The 20,542-nt window shown below is 35.7% G+C and overlaps 1 protein-coding gene across 1 annotated transcript in view; it reads right to left on the reverse strand.

Annotated features, from left to right (window-relative positions):
- The window catches only part of NRK (Nik related kinase), a 213,448-nt gene that overhangs the window by 43,296 nt on the left and 149,610 nt on the right, over positions 1–20,542 (reverse strand). Inside the window, exons 12-20 of the mRNA XM_006871057.1 lie at positions 17,950–18,013; positions 16,364–17,537; positions 14,068–14,175; positions 13,276–13,281; positions 10,954–11,015; positions 9,183–9,277; positions 6,720–6,817; positions 5,138–5,505; positions 1,259–1,559 (exon numbers count right to left, since the gene is read on the reverse strand). Coding sequence (XP_006871119.1) covers positions 1,259–1,559; positions 5,138–5,505; positions 6,720–6,817; positions 9,183–9,277; positions 10,954–11,015; positions 13,276–13,281; positions 14,068–14,175; positions 16,364–17,537; positions 17,950–18,013 — 2,276 coding nt within the window. The remainder of the gene's footprint in view (positions 1–1,258; positions 1,560–5,137; positions 5,506–6,719; positions 6,818–9,182; positions 9,278–10,953; positions 11,016–13,275; positions 13,282–14,067; positions 14,176–16,363; positions 17,538–17,949; positions 18,014–20,542) is intronic.

A 20,542-nucleotide genomic window follows, 5' to 3' on the forward strand; every position in this document is an offset into this window, starting at 1 on the left:
CCCAGGATCAGACATTGTTTCTTTCTGCTGTGCATAAGGTTGCTATGAGTCAGTGCCGACTCGTTGGCACCTAACAACAACAACAACAACATGTCTAATCCATTCTTTAGTATTTCCTAACCATTCACTCAATCCTATATTATTTTCTCTCCACCCACTCACTCAACCCACAGGCCCAGTATAGGGCCTAGCCAATGATGATTGTTGTTAAGTGCCTTCGAGTCACTTAAGACTCATAGCAACCTTGTATAGGATTTCCAAGAAGCTGCTAGTGAGCTTGAACCCATCAAACAAACAAAAGATAGGATAAGAACTTCCCACATTGTTTTCAATATAAGTAGGAAAGCTACCTCTTTGTCTGTCTGTCTACTCATTTATTCATCTGGAATACTTGAGTGCTGTATATGGTTATTGTGTTTGACTGCTAACTGAAAGTTTGGAGATACAATCCCACCCAGAGATGTTTCAAAAGAAAGGTCTGGTGGTCTACTTTGAAAACACTACAACCTTGAATACCCTATGGTGAATAGCTCCACTGTGCAACAAATAAGATCTTCATGATTTGGAACTGACTCTACAGAGGATGGAAATAAAAACAAAAATCTATCTATCTATCTATCTACTATCTATCTATCTTTTTTAATACATTTAAACATATGATTTATAGCAGGATATCTCCATTTATCGTAAATGCTACTTTTGGAAATTTACAGAGTTTAGATTTTCCTTTTGTTTTAATTTTTAAAAAAGTACATGTCACCATATGAGTACAGCACTTCTGTGATTGGAAAGCTCATGAAACCTGTATATGACAGGGTAGTTCATCTCTCTCTATGCTGAGAATTACTATATAGATGCAAAGAAAAGTTTATCAACAGATAAGCTGTTATTTGGTATGTCTTTCCACAGGATATAGCATCCCACATAATTTTTATTTGTGGCTCTTATTTCTGAGTTTATTTTTCTGAGTTACTGTAAGCAAGCTATATTTGCAGTGAAGCATGTTTAAGGTTTGTGGGTAAAGCATGGTTGGGGAACGTTTGGATGAAATAATTTGGTCTGGTCCTGCCAAAGCAACCACAGTTCCAGTCATCACAGTAGGGGTGAATTAATTAAATGTTTGAACAAATATAGCAGGCTAGTTTTTAAGTTGATGAGTTTGTATGGCCTGTGAATGGCGTTACAAATTTTGGCAGAAAAAAAGATTCCCCAATCCTGCAATAGAAGGTTAAAATCTCTTTTTTGCGTGGTACATTACCTCCTGTTGATGCTCAAAATCCTGGGCTGCTGGTCTCTCCAATCCTGGAACATCTGTCTCCGAGCAATTTTCTCCTTCACTGTGTTGAAGGGCTCCAGTCTCTTCATTGGTTACACTGATCCCCTTAGCTCCACTTCCTTCCTTGCTTCTTCCTCCATTGCCTTCATGGCCTTTAATGGATGTACTCTCTCCATAGCTTCTACTGGTTTTATAGCCTCTGCAGTTTCCTTCTCTTCCATCACTTCCACCTCTGCCATCTTGTTTGCAGTTTTCACCTCTTCCGCTTTTGCCATAACGTGGTCTGATAACAAGATCCAAGTAATGAAAGAAAACATCCCAGCAAAAATGCATTTGCAATTCAGCAAATGTAATATATATATACCATGTCAAGGTATATTTTTACTCAATGTGAACACTTTAAACTTAGTCTATTGGTATAACATAGACAAGATCATTCTCATATGCCCTGCCAATCTTAAATATTGGATTAACACCATAGCCGTTTGAATGGTAGAGACATGAGAACTTGGCATTCTTAGAAATATGTGTAGTTTAGTAGCAACTTGCGATGTAATGAATTACTTCATATGTCGCTCCTAGCCATAATCTTTGTAATGCCCACTAAAGTGCTTTTTCCTGATGGGTCTGGATAAGAGAATTTAGGGAAAGATGCTGGTGGATTATATGATTCAGTTGTAAAATTTGGAATTATAACATGGATTTAACATGCGCCATCTCAGAAGTAGGAGGAGGTTATCTCAGTATCATCAGTGAAGAAGAGTAATGAGTGGAGTTCGTCCCTGCACACTGAAATTTTTAGACCAGGGATAGAAAACTGTGACACCAGAGGAGTGGCAGAGGAGCAGCAGAAACAAAAGTCAGAACACCATATAGAGCGGTGGGCTTCCTAGTTGTTGTTGTTGTTGTTAAGTGCTGTCGAGTCGGTTCCGACCCATAGCGACCCTGTACAGGGTTTCCGAGTACATGGAGCAAATAAAGCTGAGTGGCTTTGGGCAAAAGGCTTTGGGAGGCTTTGGATGGGGGTTGGTGTCATTTTTGCATAATAGCATGTATTTTTTTCCTTAAAGAATATAATACTTCACACATTCACAACTTTACAACTACATGAATCATCAAGTCCACATTCAACATATTTGAATAATTCTTCTATATGCAATTTTTGGTGTGTTAATTTTAACATCTACCTTGATTTTCTAACATGTACATTAACTGTTTTGCTATAAAATCTCATTGGTCAATTACTATCACCAGGAGGTAACATAGATTTCATATTCTATATGAATGGAATTTAATTAGCTGCTAAGAATGCCTAACTTAACAAAATGTCCAATAATCTTATTTTATATAAGAAACAACATTATGTGCCTTTGGTAATTTAAATGCAAGTTTACTTGACAAAGGAATTCCTGGTAGATTTTTCAGTTTGCCAAAAAAACCAACAAAACAAAGTAAAATTAGTTCTTGGTAACTTCTCTACAAGTTAAGCAGCTAAAGATCATCTTACCATTTATTTTAATATAGTATATATACATGCACTCTGATATCTCAACTGTTTGAAAAATGCCTAACTATGGAAATTATAATTCCTATGTGGAAATTATCTAAAAGTTATCCATAAGAGACATGCCTATTTACATGCAAATTTTATCATAATGATGGAGCATTCCACAATTATCTTTTGACTATGTTTTCTTCCTTAACTCTTTCTACTACTTCCCTTCAACGACAACTTGAGGCAACAAGGATAAAAGGAGTTGTTGGAAAGATTAGCCTTTTGTTCATTTTCCACTTGAACATTTACTCTACCCTATTTGAATTTTCTAAAAGTTATTTAGATTCTGGTGATATAGGGAGTATAACAACAAGGGAAATGAGTCCTGAACTAATACAGCATCTAATACAATACAACTAGATCAGCATCTAATACAATGGGGAAAGAAGGAAAAACAATAATTATACGTTTGGACAGGCAGCTCCAAATGGAAACAATTAAATCATTCACTTAAGCCTGTTTCAGATTATATGCAGGTAAATCTACAAAGAAAAGTTTGTAGAAAATTTTTCAGTTTTTCCTGGGAGGTACAAATTCTTTGGTTAAACACTTGTTGTTAATTACTGAGGAGTCCGTTCTGACTCATAGCGACCCTGCACAGGGTTTCTGAGGCTGCAGATCTTCACAGGAGCAGAAAGCCTCATTTTTCTCCTGCAGAACAGCTGGTAGTTTCGAATTGCTGATCTTGAGGTTAGCAGCCCGATTCGTAACCACTACGCTACAGGAGCTCCTTTGGTTAAACACTAGATTTCCTCAATTCATTAAAGAAACATTGTTGGGCATATGCACCACATTTAGGAGAGCATTTATATGTATAAGAATGTTCTTCAATTTTCTCAGAATTTCAACTATAAATATTCTGTTCTAGGACTAGTTGTGGGGTCTTGGTATAAGATAAACACTGGACTTCTAACCACAAAGTTGGCATTTCGAACCCACCAGTCATTCCTTTGAAACCCTATGTGGGGTCACTTTGAGTCAGAAAAGACTTGATAGCAAGGACTAGCTGCAGGGTTTCTGACTTAATTGTAATAGGGTGGGGCTCAAGCAACTGTACTTTAAAAAATCTCCTCAGTTGGCTCAGATGTACAGCCAGGATTAAGAAACACAGATACCAACAATATAGTTTATTGGGACAAATCATTTTATTAAATCTGTGTCCAGAGAGATGGATATATTAATATTAGTCATGAGATCCTATTTGCAAGAACTAGTTCCATGGTCAGGAAATAAGCTTTTGCTTTCTTTTTAGATAAGTATCTTTTGTTTGCATTAGCAGGAATAGCTTACAAATTAACACAAATGTTTAATATGACAAAGTTGTGACTCTTTAGACCTGTGGTTCATAAACTTTAGTTTATAATGAGTACTCTAGTACAGCTAGTATTCTGCACTTTCAAGAAGCATCCTAACATACTCAAATGCAAGTGGCTTTTAGATTAAAACTTCTGTATAGCTGAACAAGCCTCATATTCAATAATAAAATAAATGGAGAACATTATGATTTAATTACATATGTTGTTGTTGTTGTTGTTAAGTGCCGTCGAATCGGTTTCGACCCATAGCGACCCTGTACAGGGTTTATTGGACATCTATTCTTCTAAAGTTTAACTTTTAAAACAATCAGAACTATTTAATGTTTTCATCAAATTTTAAATCACAACTTTATGTTTTATATATGTTCTTGTCTTCAGTAAGTATTTTCAAAGTACTGAAGAGTCTTCTGGAATGTATATTTTCACCAATAACATTATTTGACAATATAGCTAAATGATATATGGGTATTAACATAACAAAATGAACAATTCTGTCACTGTTATTTACCTAAAAATGTAAATATCTGAGGGTAAGTAAAAAAAGTATTGCTACAAGAATATAGAAACATTTATTAAAGAAAAAACAAAATATGAACTGTTGTTTTTTGACATATCCTTCATCTAGGTCAATACACTTCTGAAGGTGGTATATTTTAGCTCATCCTCAGTTCTTTAGACTTAAGAACCTACAGTTCTTTAGACTTAAGCCAATGACCTGCTCTATTTCCTGCTGATTCAGGGAGCCATCAGCAGCCTGTCTTCTTACCTGCCTGACCTACCTGCCTGTCTATCTGCTGAATTTGGTTCATCTGACCCAGACTTGGGAATCTCCCACCTCTACAACTGTGAGCCATTTCCCTAATATGAACTTCTTTTTACATACATATGCAAGTTTCACTGCTTTTGCTTCTCTAGAGAACCCAGCCTAAAACAATTAAATAAAATTGTTTAATTTTTAATTAATTGCACAATTATTCCTGAAAAACCAACCTTGGCCAATTAGGGTCATCAAAATGATTACAGACTTCTTCATCAACAGCCTCATCATTAGTGTCATCATCATCATGGTCTTCACAAACATCATTAGCTTGATCAATCTTGTTAGGGAAGTTCTCACTTTTATTTTCATGGTCATAAGTATCTTCATAAGCATCATTAGAATCATCATCATCACCATCAATATTAGCACCACCATCATAAAGTTCAACATATTCATCATCCTCTTCAGGTGGCTGAATGACAGGTGCAGGAATTAACCAATCATTCCGGAAGATTTCAGAGAGTGCATTGTAGCCTACCCATTCATTTGTCAAGTATACTGGGGGTGATATTTTCCCCACTTTAAATCCATCTGGAACCTGTGTGCACAAGAAATGTTAATGTAGTTTCTAGTTGCCTTTCATTTTCTTCTAGATAGGAAAGTTTCTAGCAAAAAATACCCAAACATTTAAAACACATCTTTTCAATATAAATGAAGAAATTCATTCACTGGAGAGTCAGTGTACTTTTACTAAGGATGAGATGCCAAGCTGAAACCTGTGACTGTGATCATTAATAGCCTCATGGATCACATAAGGTCAGATTTATTCACTTAAAAAAATGATTACCGCTACTTGTTTGCTGAAGAGTTCATATTTGATTATGATTCAGGAAAGTAGAACAGGTGATCTGATGCTCTACTGATGCAGTCACTCTTTCCTTAACTTTATCCTGATATATTGGTATTAACAAAAGGCTCTTAAATTGGTATGTTAATTAACCAGCTCTAGTTTTAAAAGCCATAAGTTGTTTTAATATATCTCAAATACCCCTAAAAATAAAATGAATGAAAATCCACATTTTCAATATGGTATGACTGATATAGCACTTTTGCTGTCCCTAGATGTTCAGATGGTTAAGCACTAAGTTGCTAACTAAAATGTTGGCAGTTTGAGTCCTCTCAGAGCTACCTTGGAAAAAGGCCTCCCAATCTACTGTCAAAAAAATCAGCCTTTAAAACTCCTATGGAGCATAGTTCTATTTTGAAATGTATGGGTACCCATGAGTAAGAATCAATCGACAGAAACTGCTTTGGGTTGATTTGGGGTTCATATAGCAACTTTAGGCAGTATGGAAGGTAAGTGTATAAGGGGGGATGGGGTAATTACAAAACGGTATGAAAGCACAACTGCAAAAAGAATCGCAGAACTTTTTAATTTATGCGATCAGTTGCCACAGTATCTTTAAGTGTTTTAATTAAGAAATTATATTTATTCAAAAATTAAACATTTAACATCAACTCCTTAATTTGAGGATAACTTCTACCAACAGTTATTTTGTTATCATTCCTTTTTTTAAAATCTTCTGACATGAATGTAAAAAAAAAAATTTTTTTTCAGATCAATATTTTTTCCATTTCAAATTGCATTGCTATATTTCAAATTCTGCATGCTAATATAACAATGAAAATTTGTCTGAAAGTAATAATAAAAAACTTAACACTTAACTTTCCCCTCTTTAAGTAAAGATAAAACTAGACATTAAAAAGTGAATATTAATAAGAGAGACATAATGTGTTAAGATGGAAACCTACATGGACGTCAACCAGCAACTTCTGATCAATAGTAGAATAAGGTGGTGATGACTGGGATCGCCTCCTGGTCACGGGACTCTCTTCCTCAGATGAAGATTCTGTATGTAGTATGCCAAAAATACATTAGTAGTGCTGATGATTGTACAATGTACCAGTTCAATTCCCTAGCTTTTTAATTCATAGTCTTTTAAAGTCCATTCAGAAATGTCAGCTAACAAATTTATGATGACGACAAGACCTAAAATTCTGTTCTTAGGGGCAGGATCAAGTTATATTCCATATTCAGACCTACATGAGTATTCTGTTTTCAATATTCGGATAAACTGCTTAAAATTTCTCTAATTTGTATAAGAAGGGGAGGTACATAACGGAAAATGACTAATATCAGATACTTTTTTTTTTTTTAATGGAATGTTATCAGGCATAGGAATGGTTGGGCAGTCCAACTAGCCTTACATACTAACCAATACAGAAAGAATCCATTTGTATTGTAAGATGGTGGATTAGCCCAAAATATCAAGAAGAGTGTTGACACTGCAACCTTCATCCCCCAAGTATTTTCAATACACTCTCAGAGGATGTGCAACTGGAAAGAGACAACATTTACACCTTTCTATAAAGCTGAGAACCTATCTATAGTAGCACTGTGCAATGAAAATTTATCTGGTGATGGAAATGATCTGAACCTGCCCTGTTCCAACAAAGTAGCCAGTAGACACCCTAGACAGCAGGGGTGGGGAACGCCCAGCCTGATGGCCATATGTTGTTGTTGTTAAGTGATTTCCAGTCAGTTCTGACTCATTGAAACCCTGTATTTGGTTTCTAAGGACTAGTGAGCTTGAACCGCCAACCTTGCAGTTCAAACGGCTTTGCAGTCTGGTACATTAACCCACAGCACCACACCAGGACTCCTTCTCTACACTTAGGCTTCTCATTTTACACAGTTAAGTATTTCTGATGGAGTCCTGGTATGGCACTATAGAATAAACACTGGACTGGTAACCACAAGTTTGGTGGTTCACACCCACCAGCCACTCCTCAGGAACCAACTTGATGGCACTTTATAACAACAGTATTTCTGAATGAGATACTATTTAAAAGAATTATCCCAATCTGCCACTATTTGAGTCTCTTAAAAATAATAGTAATGAAGTTTGTAAGTTCAGATCTTTGAATGATTGAATTTAATAAAATGAGATGTACCTATATATCCTCTTTATTATTAATATTTTAATAAAACCTGTATGCTACATCTGTATAGATGACAATTTACTAATTTTTTTTACAGAAACTCAATCCCAGTCGCTGTCACTGAGTCGATTCTGACTCATAGTGACCCTATATTTCTGAGAGAGCAAATTTCTATTGGAGAAGATTGCTTCATCTTTCTCTTGTGGAGCCACTGGTGGGTTTGAACCACAGACCTTGTGGTTAGCAGTCCAGTGTTTATCCTACCATGTCACCAGGGACACTCAATCAGGCATGCTTAACTCTTCTGGATTTCTTAAGTGGATAAGGACAAATTTTATTATTCAAGACATATATTTTGCTTTATTTATCTTAACATTCTAACTCTATAATTTATTTAAGGAGCCCTAGTAGCACTGTGGGCTAGATATTAGGCTTCTAACCACAAATTCAATGGTTCAAACCCATCAGCTATTCTAGGGAAGAAATATAAAACTGTCTGTTCCTGTAGAGATTTGTTGTTATTGTTGTTAAGTGCTGCCAAGTTGGCTCTGAGTCTCAGTGACCCTGTATAGGATTCCCAATTTAAATTTCTGGCCTTGCAATTCAAACCAATGTTGCAGTTGAGTGCTTATAGGGTTACTATAACATGAATTAGTCTCAACGGCAGTGGAACAATAATTCATTTAAACTCTTTCAAAAGCACATATTAACTTAAAGCTCTTGTCTGAAATTCACATCACAACTTGTGAAGTTATTTTCTATAATTTGATCAATTTATCAAACATTCTTAGTAAAAATATCAATTTTTAACATTTAGAGATACTTATAAGACACTGTATTTTTGGGAGGTAAGAAAACAAACTAATAAATAAAACACATGCCCACAATTACTCCATACATCCAAGATTCTGAAGTTTGCTTATAAATTTTAATCTGTTGGTGAGGACTCTCCATAATAATTTTTCCATGCTTTTCTCACCTGGTACAGAGAGTAATAAATATAACTCCCCTGCCTCCCCAGACACATTTCTAACTACAAAAAAATGAAAGAAGAAACTTCAGAAAAAATATTTTCTATTTTTCAAATGGTACACTAATCACCCAATTGCCAAATCCAATGGCCTTCTGGTCCTATTTCTACTTGGGTTTCCTTTACACATTTGATGCATTTCTACTTGGAATTCTTTCTCTATCTTTTTATAATTTTATTTTACTTCTGCAATATACACATTAATTCTATGTTTGACTGTTGAAATTTGTGCTTTGAATCACCTGATGCTGTTGAACAGTTTTGAGGATTTAGTGAATTAATTTGTCTGATGTCAATGGGCTTCGTAGCTTGTTCCAAAAGAGACTGCTGAGGAACACTAATGAAAAGACAGGAAAGCATGTATCATGTTCTAAAACTCATAAAGAGAAAGTAAAACTAAACATAAAAACCAACAGAAAGTTTTTGCTTAAAGATAGGCTATAGAGTTCCATTAATGTTTTCCAAATGCTTTTTATTACCAAATCTCCAATTTTATTTCAAACTGACAAATTTCAAAACCTAAAAGTAAAAAAAAAAATTTCATATTGTAAATGTATACTTCACATATATTGTTCATTTCTAAAAAAAATCTGCAAATTTTCTTTAAGCTAATGTTCAATCTGGGTAACTCAACAATAAATATAATATATTTACAGTAAATATAACTACATAGTGAATGTGAGAATTGTATCATTATATAAAAAATGCTAGGATGGATAGATAGATGGCCAAGATAAAATAAACACATTTTCTTTGTACATTAGTTTTTTCTAATCAAATTCAGGGGATATTTAGAAAGTTTCTTTGGATAAGTACTGTCACATTTTATAGTTTCTTTGGAATTTCTATATAAGAAAATTGTTCATTTAAGCCTGAAAACAGACAAAAAGTATTTTCTATGGTCCTAAATTTCATTAAAGTCTCATATTTTATTTAAATTAATTTTATAAATGTAACCATATTTAAAGGCAATGTATTTGCTCTCCACACACACACACAAAAATCCTTTCATAAAATAAGCAATCATATCTTAGTGTAGGAATACATTTGACTTTTACATATTAGATTATATTAAAATCATGTCCCAAGATATCAAGAAAGGCTACTCAAAAACTGATTTTTTTCCTTTGTAGTTACAAGTATCATGACAACACATTCATGAATGCAGATAAAGAGAAAGTTTTCTGATTTCCCAAGACTTATGAAAACCAGTTAATTCTGAGGGCATTAATATAAGGGGTTAAAAACTAATGAAGTAAGATTATACACACTCCATACCCTCAACTATTTGCCATATGACCATATTGTACAGTATCATAGATACAGTAAGATTTACTGAATGATCAAGTGATTGGTTCTCTTCGTTATGAGTTGTGGTTGAAGGAAATATGATTTACAAGGAAAATATACTTTAAAATTTAATTTTCAAATACAATGCATTGCATATAACATCTAAATCATGAAACATGATCTTTAAAAATTACTGATCATCACCAACATCACAGAGGTTAAACAATAGAGTCACTGGTATTAATGTTACTTTAGCATTCACAATAATATTAATGTAGTATATAATATTTGGAGTTGTATATTTGATTTTAACTATAGACCACTTTCAATCTTGCTTATATTCTGTGACATTAACTTCTGTGGGTAGGGATCATTTGTGAGTATATGCAAAGAAAAACAGTTTAAAATTTTACTAGTCTTTTTATTCTCTTTGCATTCAATTAGTAATTTAAAGCTGTCAAATAATTCATTGGTTTTGTTTTCTCTTTTTAAAATATAAATTTCACTAGATAATTATTAGTTTAAATTACAATTTAAATTGTAGTACATCCAAATGTGAAGTACTTAGTTAATGGATCGTTGAAGTTGAAATTTTAAATGTGCACCATTGATGTCAATAATTATGATGTTGTCACTAATGATCCAGTCTTGAAATAATTTAGAACTTGGCATCATAGAAACAAGTTTTATGCAATGGTAAATTGTTAATTTGAATATACTTACCTTGATGAGAAAGTGACCTGGTGTGCATGATCCTGGTTGTAAGGCATAGAAGTAGATCTTTCCTGGAAATGAAAAATACAATACAACTTTTCAGTAGAATTCTCAATGATAAGTTCTTATAGAGGAAATGACTTCTTTCACACATGGTTATTTTCTTAAAAATCCAACTTATAAAATCAGATTTCATATATTGATACTATTTTCATAGTTACTAGTAGTATAATATTGGAATGTCTTAACACTAATTTTTTTTTTTTTTAGAATAACAGATCTTCAAAACTACCAATCTTATTTAAAAATTATCAACTCAATATAATGGAAATTAGCACATCAAAATTTCTATATTCATATATATTCACTGTAAATTAATGAAATATTTTTCGTGAAGAATTTCCTTCTAGCAAGGCAAACTACAGTTCCTGGGTGGCTAGGTGCAATTTCTTTCATCCTTGTCACTTCAAACTCATATTTCAACTTTCAATAACCTGAAGAACTTGCCATTTCGAAAAAATGTCAGTGTGTCACGTAGTCAGATAAAATGAAACGATCAATTCAAGAGCACTTATCTATTTCTACCCTACTCTCAAGAATCTTTTTTTTTTTAATAAATGTTTTATTGTGAATTGTGTGATAGTTTACATGGGAGAACATTCGTTTTACATTCATTCTATCATACATCGTTTCATTCCCATAGTTACCATCCCTCCCATGCATCATCACCCAACCGAAGGGTATACCCTGCAAGCCTGCCCCCCCGCCCCCTCCCCCTCCAAGGTCCTCAGCACACTCTGATCTCTCTGGATCTCAAGTCCCCAGCCACTCCATCTCTTCACATCATCTTCTCTGGGTAGGGTCCCGCTCTCCACTCTTCTCCATTGATGGTCCCAGACTGAAAAGTTAATCACTCCCCTCCTTGCTATAAAATGTCCACCTTTACATTTCCAATCCTCACAATCAGTCCTGATAACAATTCTTCACTATTGCATCACAAGAGACCCATCTACATTTCATTTCATTAGCCCTTCCTGGACAGGCTGGATATTATTCACTGGTGACTCTACCTTCCTCCACACCCTTTGGATCTAGGTTCCCTCTTGAAAGCTTATAAGCCAGTCACTTCTTACCTTTGTATCCCTCCCCCCATTTTGGGTAGCCAATGTCCAAGTTGCCCATCCCTGTCCACTCTTTGTTAACACTAATTTTTGATGATATCTTTGCCACCAGTCTCATAATCAGTTATATCATAACTTTAGTTATGTTATAACTAAAAAACAAATTTTGGATATCATATCATCAAATATCCTCATTTTATTTTTGAGAGATTTGTAACCCAGAGAGGAACAATGAATTTTCAAAGGATTTTACATCAAGTCAGTGGAAGGTCTAGAACCAGAATACTGGTCCCCCAAACTCCTAATTGGAGTCCTGGTGTGGTATCACAGAATAAGCACAGGACCTCAAAGTTGGTTTGAACTGCAAAGTCAGTAGGTCAAACTCCCCATGGCTCCTCAGAAACTCTATACAGGGTCACTGTGAGTTGGAACTGACTTGATAGCATGTAACAACAACAAACTCCTAATTTAAGTTTCTTTCCTTTTACCATTATGTATTTATATCAAGTAAACATTTCTCACTCATTTAAAACATATCCACTTTTTTAAAAGGACAGTATTTTTCCATAAATAATGGTTGACAAATTATGGTTATTCAGACTTTAATATTAGCATAATGTTTAAAATGAATGGCCCTAGGTCCCCTTTCAGGTCTTGAACTGAACTCACCCTTATAGCACAATCAGTATATAGTGGGGGGAGGGCAACAACATTAGTAAGGTATGCTCACTATGGAATGGTCAACTATTCAAAATAAAAGGGCAACATTTACCTAAGGACAAAATTCAGAAGGGCTGGGAAGAAGGGTGGAATGGAAATAAGAAACACAGGGAGGAAGTGGCTAAACTGTTGTTACATGAATGGCATTGCAATAATTGAATGTAAAACTGCTGATCTTATCTGTAAACCTTCACTCAACTAATAATAAAATGTTTCAAAAAATAGAATGAAGAAGGCTGTTAATTCAATGAAAAACAATTAAAAGGCATTTGTTGTTGTTTTTGTTGTTGTTCTTGTTAAGTGCTGTCGAGTCATTTCTGACCCATAGCGACCCTGTGTAGGGTTTCCAAGGAGTGACTGGTGAGCTTGAACCACTGGCCTTCTGGTTCAAACAACTTTGCAGTCTGGCACATTAACTCACGGCGCCACACCAGGACATTTAGCAATGCTAAAATTTGAGCTTTCAAGTGGAACTTAGAAGCATGAAAACTTGCATCTTCCATCATGAACTTGAAAACTTCCCAATAATTTTATGATGAAATTAATTAACTAATTAAATCATATGGATTTTAATATAGTATACTATAATATGCAAGCATTTAGAAGATCTGCATATACAATTTGAATTGATATTTTCTGATTGACCTATGCATAATGTTACAAAATCATGTATGAGCAAAATATCTATTTATAGCACAAAATAGACCTACAGATTTTAATGTTACCAAATCTACAAAATTTCATTGATGCCATTTTAAATTCATTTCTCTAGTTTTGTTTTATTATCAGAGAATATCTACAATTCTGAAAAAGCTATGAGAATTCCTATTTTTCCTAGTATCTAACAGTAAGAAGCCAGTTTTTCCTCATATCATTCAATCAAAACAACATATGGTAACAGATTTAATGCAGAAGCAGATCTGAGAATCCAGATGTCTTCCATTAAGTTAGTTTAAAGAGATGTGCAAAAATATGACACAATGGCAATCCTCTCTCTATTTCTTTGTTATGAAATATATAGTTATTTTTTGTTAAAATGTGTTGTTTCTATTAACACGTAATGTTTTTATTATTGCTAATAATAATTAATAAATATATATTTAATTTTTCTATTTACAGTTGTGATATCATTATATTGAATCACACAATCCATAGTAACAAAAGTTTTTTTTTGATCCTCAATAGTGTATGGTAGTATAAAGGGATCCTGAGACCAAAACATTTGAAAACTGCTCTTATAAGCCCTTTTTAATGTTATAGGACTTATTATTGAAATATTTACCTCATTTTCATTTGAATTTGGAACACAGAGCTGCAGTGGTTCTATTTGAACTTCAGCTTGAATAGAATGAAATACTTCATCATTGTCTGATGACTCATCTTCTTTGTCCTTTAAAGTGAAAAGGAAAGCAAACATATTAACTGCTGTTCAAATGCAGATGATGAGAATAATTAACTTATACATCAAACATACAATTATAAAGTGTAACTTCCAAATATTAAAAATGTAAACCAGTGGATTCTGTCATTTTTAATTCCGGGTTCTTGTCAGAATCTGAGGAATGGTCATATTAGTAAAGCTGTTACTACTTCAAAGTTTGGTCCTTCTGTACCAGTGGGAGATCTGTAATGTTGTGGTGTAATTATTTCTCATTGAGTCCTAGGAGATTAGGAAAGATTCTGTTTTCCCATTTTTGCTGATTTTATCTCTTTAACTCAAAGACAGTAATGAAAATGTGCTTTCTTTTCTGCTGGTGAGTTGAAGCACCCACATATGTCTCTAATAAACACTAATAGAATTTCAGGTATTTTAAAAGACATGACTTTCACTACAGTACCAATAATTTTATTTTCCTTTATTTTTTCTTTAAAGTCTACAAATAATGAATGCCCATACATGATCCTATGATCATGATATTGGTAACTATTGTTTATTGACTTTTTTTTCCATTTTAGAATGACTGCCTACATAGAAAATATTTAAAACATTGCATGATAATAAGTATGCACCATGCTGATACCATTAACAGCTTTTTTTTCCTTTCCTGAATACATTAATGAATGACAAGAGTATTATATTTCTGGTTGTTGTTGTTGTTGTTGTTGTTGTTAAGTGCCATTGAGTCATTTCTGACTCATGTGGACCCTGTATAGGGTTTCTGAGGATTGGTTGATGAGTTTGAACTGCTGACCTTGTGGATCAAATTGACTTTGCAGTCCAGTGCATTATCTGGCTGTGCCACACCAGGATTCCACAGCGCTGGTTAGGAGGTGGTGGCAAATTGAACAAACATCCACATTTTAGATATTGACTATATAAATTCCAACCCACAGATTAGAAATAAGGATGACTTCTCCAGGGACATTTAGCCAGTTTTCCATTCTTTATAAGAAGCTCAATTTCTCACAACCTATTGCATTGTGACATACTCCATAGTCATGTTACAAATCATCACAAATGCTAGCCGTTTTAGCTCTAATTTGTTGCTAGGGCTCAACTGAGAATAATCATCAACATTTGAGATGCCCTGACAATCTACTTACAAAAATCCTAGGGAGCAAGCATATTTCTATTCAGACACACATGGGGTCACAATAAGTCAGCGTCAAGTCAAAGGAACTGGTTTACTATCAGCTAAATATCACTGTTCTAAACTCATCTGCTTTCTTTCTCTTTATATCTTCCTCCATTTCTGGGGCTAGGCATCCATTTTCCCATTTTAGCCGTCTCTTGTTCAATATATTCAATGTATCTTGAAAAAAGCATTTTTCAGTTGATGAATGGACACAAACCAAAAGATTCATCATCCAGACATTCAGAAAATGCCCATTTTTAATCACTACATTAATTATTATTAAATAGATAGTTATGGATACCAGGGTTTAAGTTAGTAATATCACAATGAGGTAAATGGATGCTGCTAAGAATTAGAAAACAACTGTTGTCCTAATCTTTTGTACCTCATTATTTTGTTTAGCAAGCCTACAAATCTTTCATATTTGCCAAATTAAATTCAACAACTCAAGTCAAATTGCAACTACTTAGAGAATATTGAAAAAAATGAATCTTTATTGACCATTCCTAAATATGAGAGGGAGGATAACATATTTCACTCAATATTTCAACAACTGTGCAGAGACTCATGTGTAACTTTTATCATATTCTTATCAATATATATCATTTATTAATAAGTAATATGGGTGGCAAATTAGCGACAAGTCATAAATATGACATCCATATGCAGAATGTTTTCAAACTGCCTTTTCCTCTCATTTTTGTAATCTTGATTTAAATTCCCTGAAGTACAAAAATGAATGAAATTTATTTAAATGGTATAGTTAAGTGAACTGTAGGGGAAGATAGAGCAAATAAACTTAGAGGTTTAAAGGATGAAAAATAAAAAAATATTTATCTTTATAGTGTTATAATTTCAGGACAATTATCTGAAGCACAGATTGTTGAGGTAAACACTTCTGAATCACAAGGACTATTTATTTCATTTAGGGTTATAGAAGAAAACATGAGTATAAACTAGCACATTTTCTCTGCACATATGACTCCAAGTGAAAACTCTTACATTTGCAACTTGTCTCAATTCTTCTTCGTGCTGATTAAAGATGTCCTCCCATCTGCATTGGCGCCTTCTTCTACTGGCTTCTAGATCTGAGAGTTCAAACTCTTCAGGTCTTCGTGATAACTTCCCCCGAAACCTCTTTGGTGATAGCCGTTTTGCCAGTGCTTGCCTTAGACTAGAAACCTTTGACTTTTTCTTCCGTGCCTGTTCTGGTTGAGAGTAAAACATGTTTGCTGACAGGTTTTCCATCAAGGTTTGCAGTGGACCAAGTGGCTTTGAGTTATGTGAGCCTGGTGCTCGAAGTAAGTCTCTTGATAGTCCCTCTATCAGTGCTTGAATTGAACCAAATACCTGCGGGGGCTCTAGTGCCCAGGCCTGTGCCTGAGGTAAATCTCCAGTTTGTCCTTCTATAGGAATAAGTACCTGAGTATCTAAATGTAGTGGCAACAGCACATGGTGATTTTGGGATAGTAGCGGCAAGAACACCTGGGCATGTATCTGTAACGACTCAGGTTCCTCGGCTTCAGTTTCTTCCTGTTCAGACTCATCAGCCTGTTCCTGCACCTCTGGCTGTTCAGGTCCTTGGTTCTGTTCCAACTGCTGTCCAGGTACCTGGTGTTGCCCCTGCTGCTGTTCAGGGGCCTGTCCCTGCCTTTGTTGTTGTTCAGGTACCTGGTCTTGCCCCTGAAACTCCTCTGGTACCTGGTCCAAATCCTGTGGCTGTTCTGATATCTGGGACTGTACCTGAACCTGCTGTTCCTGTTCTTTGAGTACCTGGGCCTGTACTTGTTTAGGCCTTGGTGCCTTAACCTGAGCTTGTAGTGGCATAAGCACCTGGGCTGCCCTCCGTATTCGAGGAGGTGCCATGACCTGCATCTGTAGAGGCCGGGCTGCCTTACACTTAAACTGAGCCTGTAGTGGCATGAACACACGAGCTGCCCCATATAGTCGCTGAGGTGCCTGGGCCTGCCCCTGTAGAGGCCTAGTTGCATTGCCCTGAGCCTGTAGTGGCATGAACACCCTGGCTGCTCCCTGTAGTTGCTGAAGTGCCTGGACCTGTGGCTCTACTCGATCAGGTAACCATCGTGGCTGAGAAGGTTCTCCATGGAGTACTCTGAGTGGTCTGCATCTGCTGCTAGTTGGCAGTTTCAGAAGCTCATGAGTACAGGAAGGTCCCCTAAAATTAAAAAATTAGAAGTAGTTGCCAAACAATTAGAATTTTCAGTGCAATAAAATCATTCAGGAGAAATGTTTTTATTTTAAAATATGAACATTTTATATAATAACATTAGTTTCAGTAAACATTTCTTAAATCATTCCTGTAATGTCTGAAATATCCTTTGTATTATTAATATACTCAAGTAGTGGAGCCTGATAATACACTTGATCATTCTATTGCCAGATATTAAGGGACTTTTGATTAGTAATAAAATGTGCTCCTCAATATTTCTACTCAGTGTCACTTGAAAATAGAAACTTGGTATTTGTTACATAACAAAAGAGTAAATATTTTGGAGTCAAATGCAACCATATAGAATCAACTGCCTTACGTGAATTGCTATAAGCAATTTATACATGGTCTAACACACCTGAATCTTCTCATGTTGTACTGGTCTTTAATAGCTTCTTCTCTTTCAAAGATCAGAGGTATCCCTTTTAAAAAAAGAGAACAGAGGTAATATATAAACATTCAGCAGAGACATGCAATCCATGTTATTCACTGTAGTCTTCAATACACAGATGTTGAGTGAATTCACAGGGCAGGAAAGTAGCCCTCCAAATGACACTTTTTGTGTAAACAATATCTTAGTTCCTAGACCCACTTTTGCAGGGATTCCAGACACATTTATTTTTCTGAACATAGGATAGAGATTTTAGCAGTCTGATTGCTGTAATTGAAAAGAAAAAAGAAAGACCAAGAGAGAATGGAGCAACAGTTACACTAGAAGATAGGTTAGCATGGCTTGTAGCTATGGAATCTGGATGTAAGGATTTTATGGTTTGGATTGATCTTTTGTCTTTCCAGTGAGAATGTACAATTTTAATTCTGGGCTTACACTGAATACATTTAAAGCATTCTGCTTCATTCCGGTCAGCTGTGTTACTACTATTGAAATATATTAGTTTATAAACAAAAGAGCTTTCCTTTGGATTTCCTATATTAAAATGTTTAGGGCACTTATTGTTACATCTTCTATGTAACCTCCTTATAAATGGGACTTTTCCAACAGATATCAATCTGGAAATCTTGCAACTCCAGAAATCAGTTAGTTTTCAAGTAGATACATGGTCTTGTGGCCATTTGAGACTGACTTGTCTCTGTGATGTTGTTCCAATAAATTATATGCCGTGGTTGAATAAATTAATTCCTGTTACTACTTACTCCAAACTTCTTGTTGTTGTTATGTGCCATGGAGTCAGTTCTGACTGATAACGACCCTGCACAGGGTTTCCGAGGCTGTATGTCTTTATGGGAGCAGAAAGGCTCATCTTTCTCCCACGGAACAGCTGGCAGTTTTGAACTGCTGACCTTGCGGATCGCAGCCTGATTCATAACCACTACTAGAATACATATAATTATGCAGATGGAAGAAGTTCCACTGCAATCAATCTTGCAGTAGAGTTGAGGACGCCTGTTATCTTTTACGGGTTCCATATTCTCTTCTTCATCATCCGTCTTAACTTTACCTCAGGTCCCCCAAAGTCAATGTGGAACATTACATATAACCTATATTTTAAGCTAGGACATCCTAAACATTTTTCTCTGAATTAGGTGAAAATCTATTCTGCCATTTTTGGTATTGATGAATAGATGCTTACTTTTATTTCTTTAAGTTCCTTTGATTTTTTTTTTTTGAATGTTTTATTGTGCATTATGTGATAATTTACATGGGAGAACATTAGCTTTACATTCATCCTATCTTATATCGTTTCATTGCCATGGTTACAATCACCTCCATGCATCATCAAGGAACCAAAGGGTATACCCTGCAATCCTGCCCCGCAGTCGTCAGCATACAGCCTCGTTCAATCTCTGGGTCTAGAGTCCGCAGCCACTCCATCTCTCCTTGTCATCATCTCTGCATCTCTGCCTCCAGATCTGCCATCACTGCTTCTCTGGGTAGGGTGTCACTCTCCACTCTCCTCCCTTGATGGTCCCAGGGACCTCAGCTCCTAGACTTCAAAGTCAATTACTCCCCTCCTTGCTACAAAATGTCTACCTTTACATTTCCAACCCTCACAATCAGCCCTGATAACAATTATTCACTATTGTATCACAAGAGACCTATCCTCTTCTCCTTTCATCAGCCCCACCCAAACAGATTGGATACTACTCAGTGGAGATTCTACCTTGCTCTAAGCCCTCTGGATCTAGGTTCCCTCTTGAAAGCTTGTAAACCAGTCACTTCCTGCATTTGTAGCACACCCCCCACCCCATTTTGGGTAGCCAATGTCTAAGTTGCCCATCCCTGTCTACTCTGTGTATGGAGGGGGTGGGAATGATACTTGATGTAAAGATCTGTTCCCTCTTTTGAGCTATTGCATCTATAGGAATAGGTCAAGTTCATCAAATTGTATCAGATAACTCTTTTTTTTTTCCTCTTCTTTCTTCTTTTAGTTGATCTATGATCATCCAGGCATTGAAGCTAGGCCAAATGGGTATTATCTGCAAGTGTGGGTGTTCTTATGCATATGCCCTCCCGTCTTATCAGCTGGACGCTTCCACTCTCCACTCTAGTCCTCTGTGGCTAGGTTATGTCACTGACTCTGGGCCCAAGAGTCCCCAGGTCTTGCCACACTGCTGGCCAACCAGATCTCCATCTGGGTTCAGAGAAGTCTATTGAACGTTGTAGGGCTTAGCTCACAGCTTCCTTGCTGTTTTTCCCGCACTTCCCCTTATCAGTGATAAATGAGGTCACCAATCAGAGTGTGTATTCCCATTGAGTCTTAGTCTTGCAAGGGGGTTTGCCTTGAGGGGACCTGACCACTTTCCTTGATGTCTCTTGGGCGAGCAACTTGCATGTTCTTGTAGTAATCAGTTGGGCTGCCTATATTGTTTTGTATTTTTCCTGTCAGTCTTTCTTTCAAGAAGTATCTTCTGGGAACAAACAAGATGGCAGATCGGGTGGATGTGTAGTAAAGAGCTCTGCCAACAACAACACAGAATACCCAACCAAGCAG

This window comes from Chrysochloris asiatica, unplaced genomic scaffold (assembly GCF_000296735.1).
Source record: "Chrysochloris asiatica unplaced genomic scaffold, ChrAsi1.0 scaffold00159, whole genome shotgun sequence".
NCBI lineage: Eukaryota > Metazoa > Chordata > Mammalia > Afrosoricida > Chrysochloridae > Chrysochloris > Chrysochloris asiatica.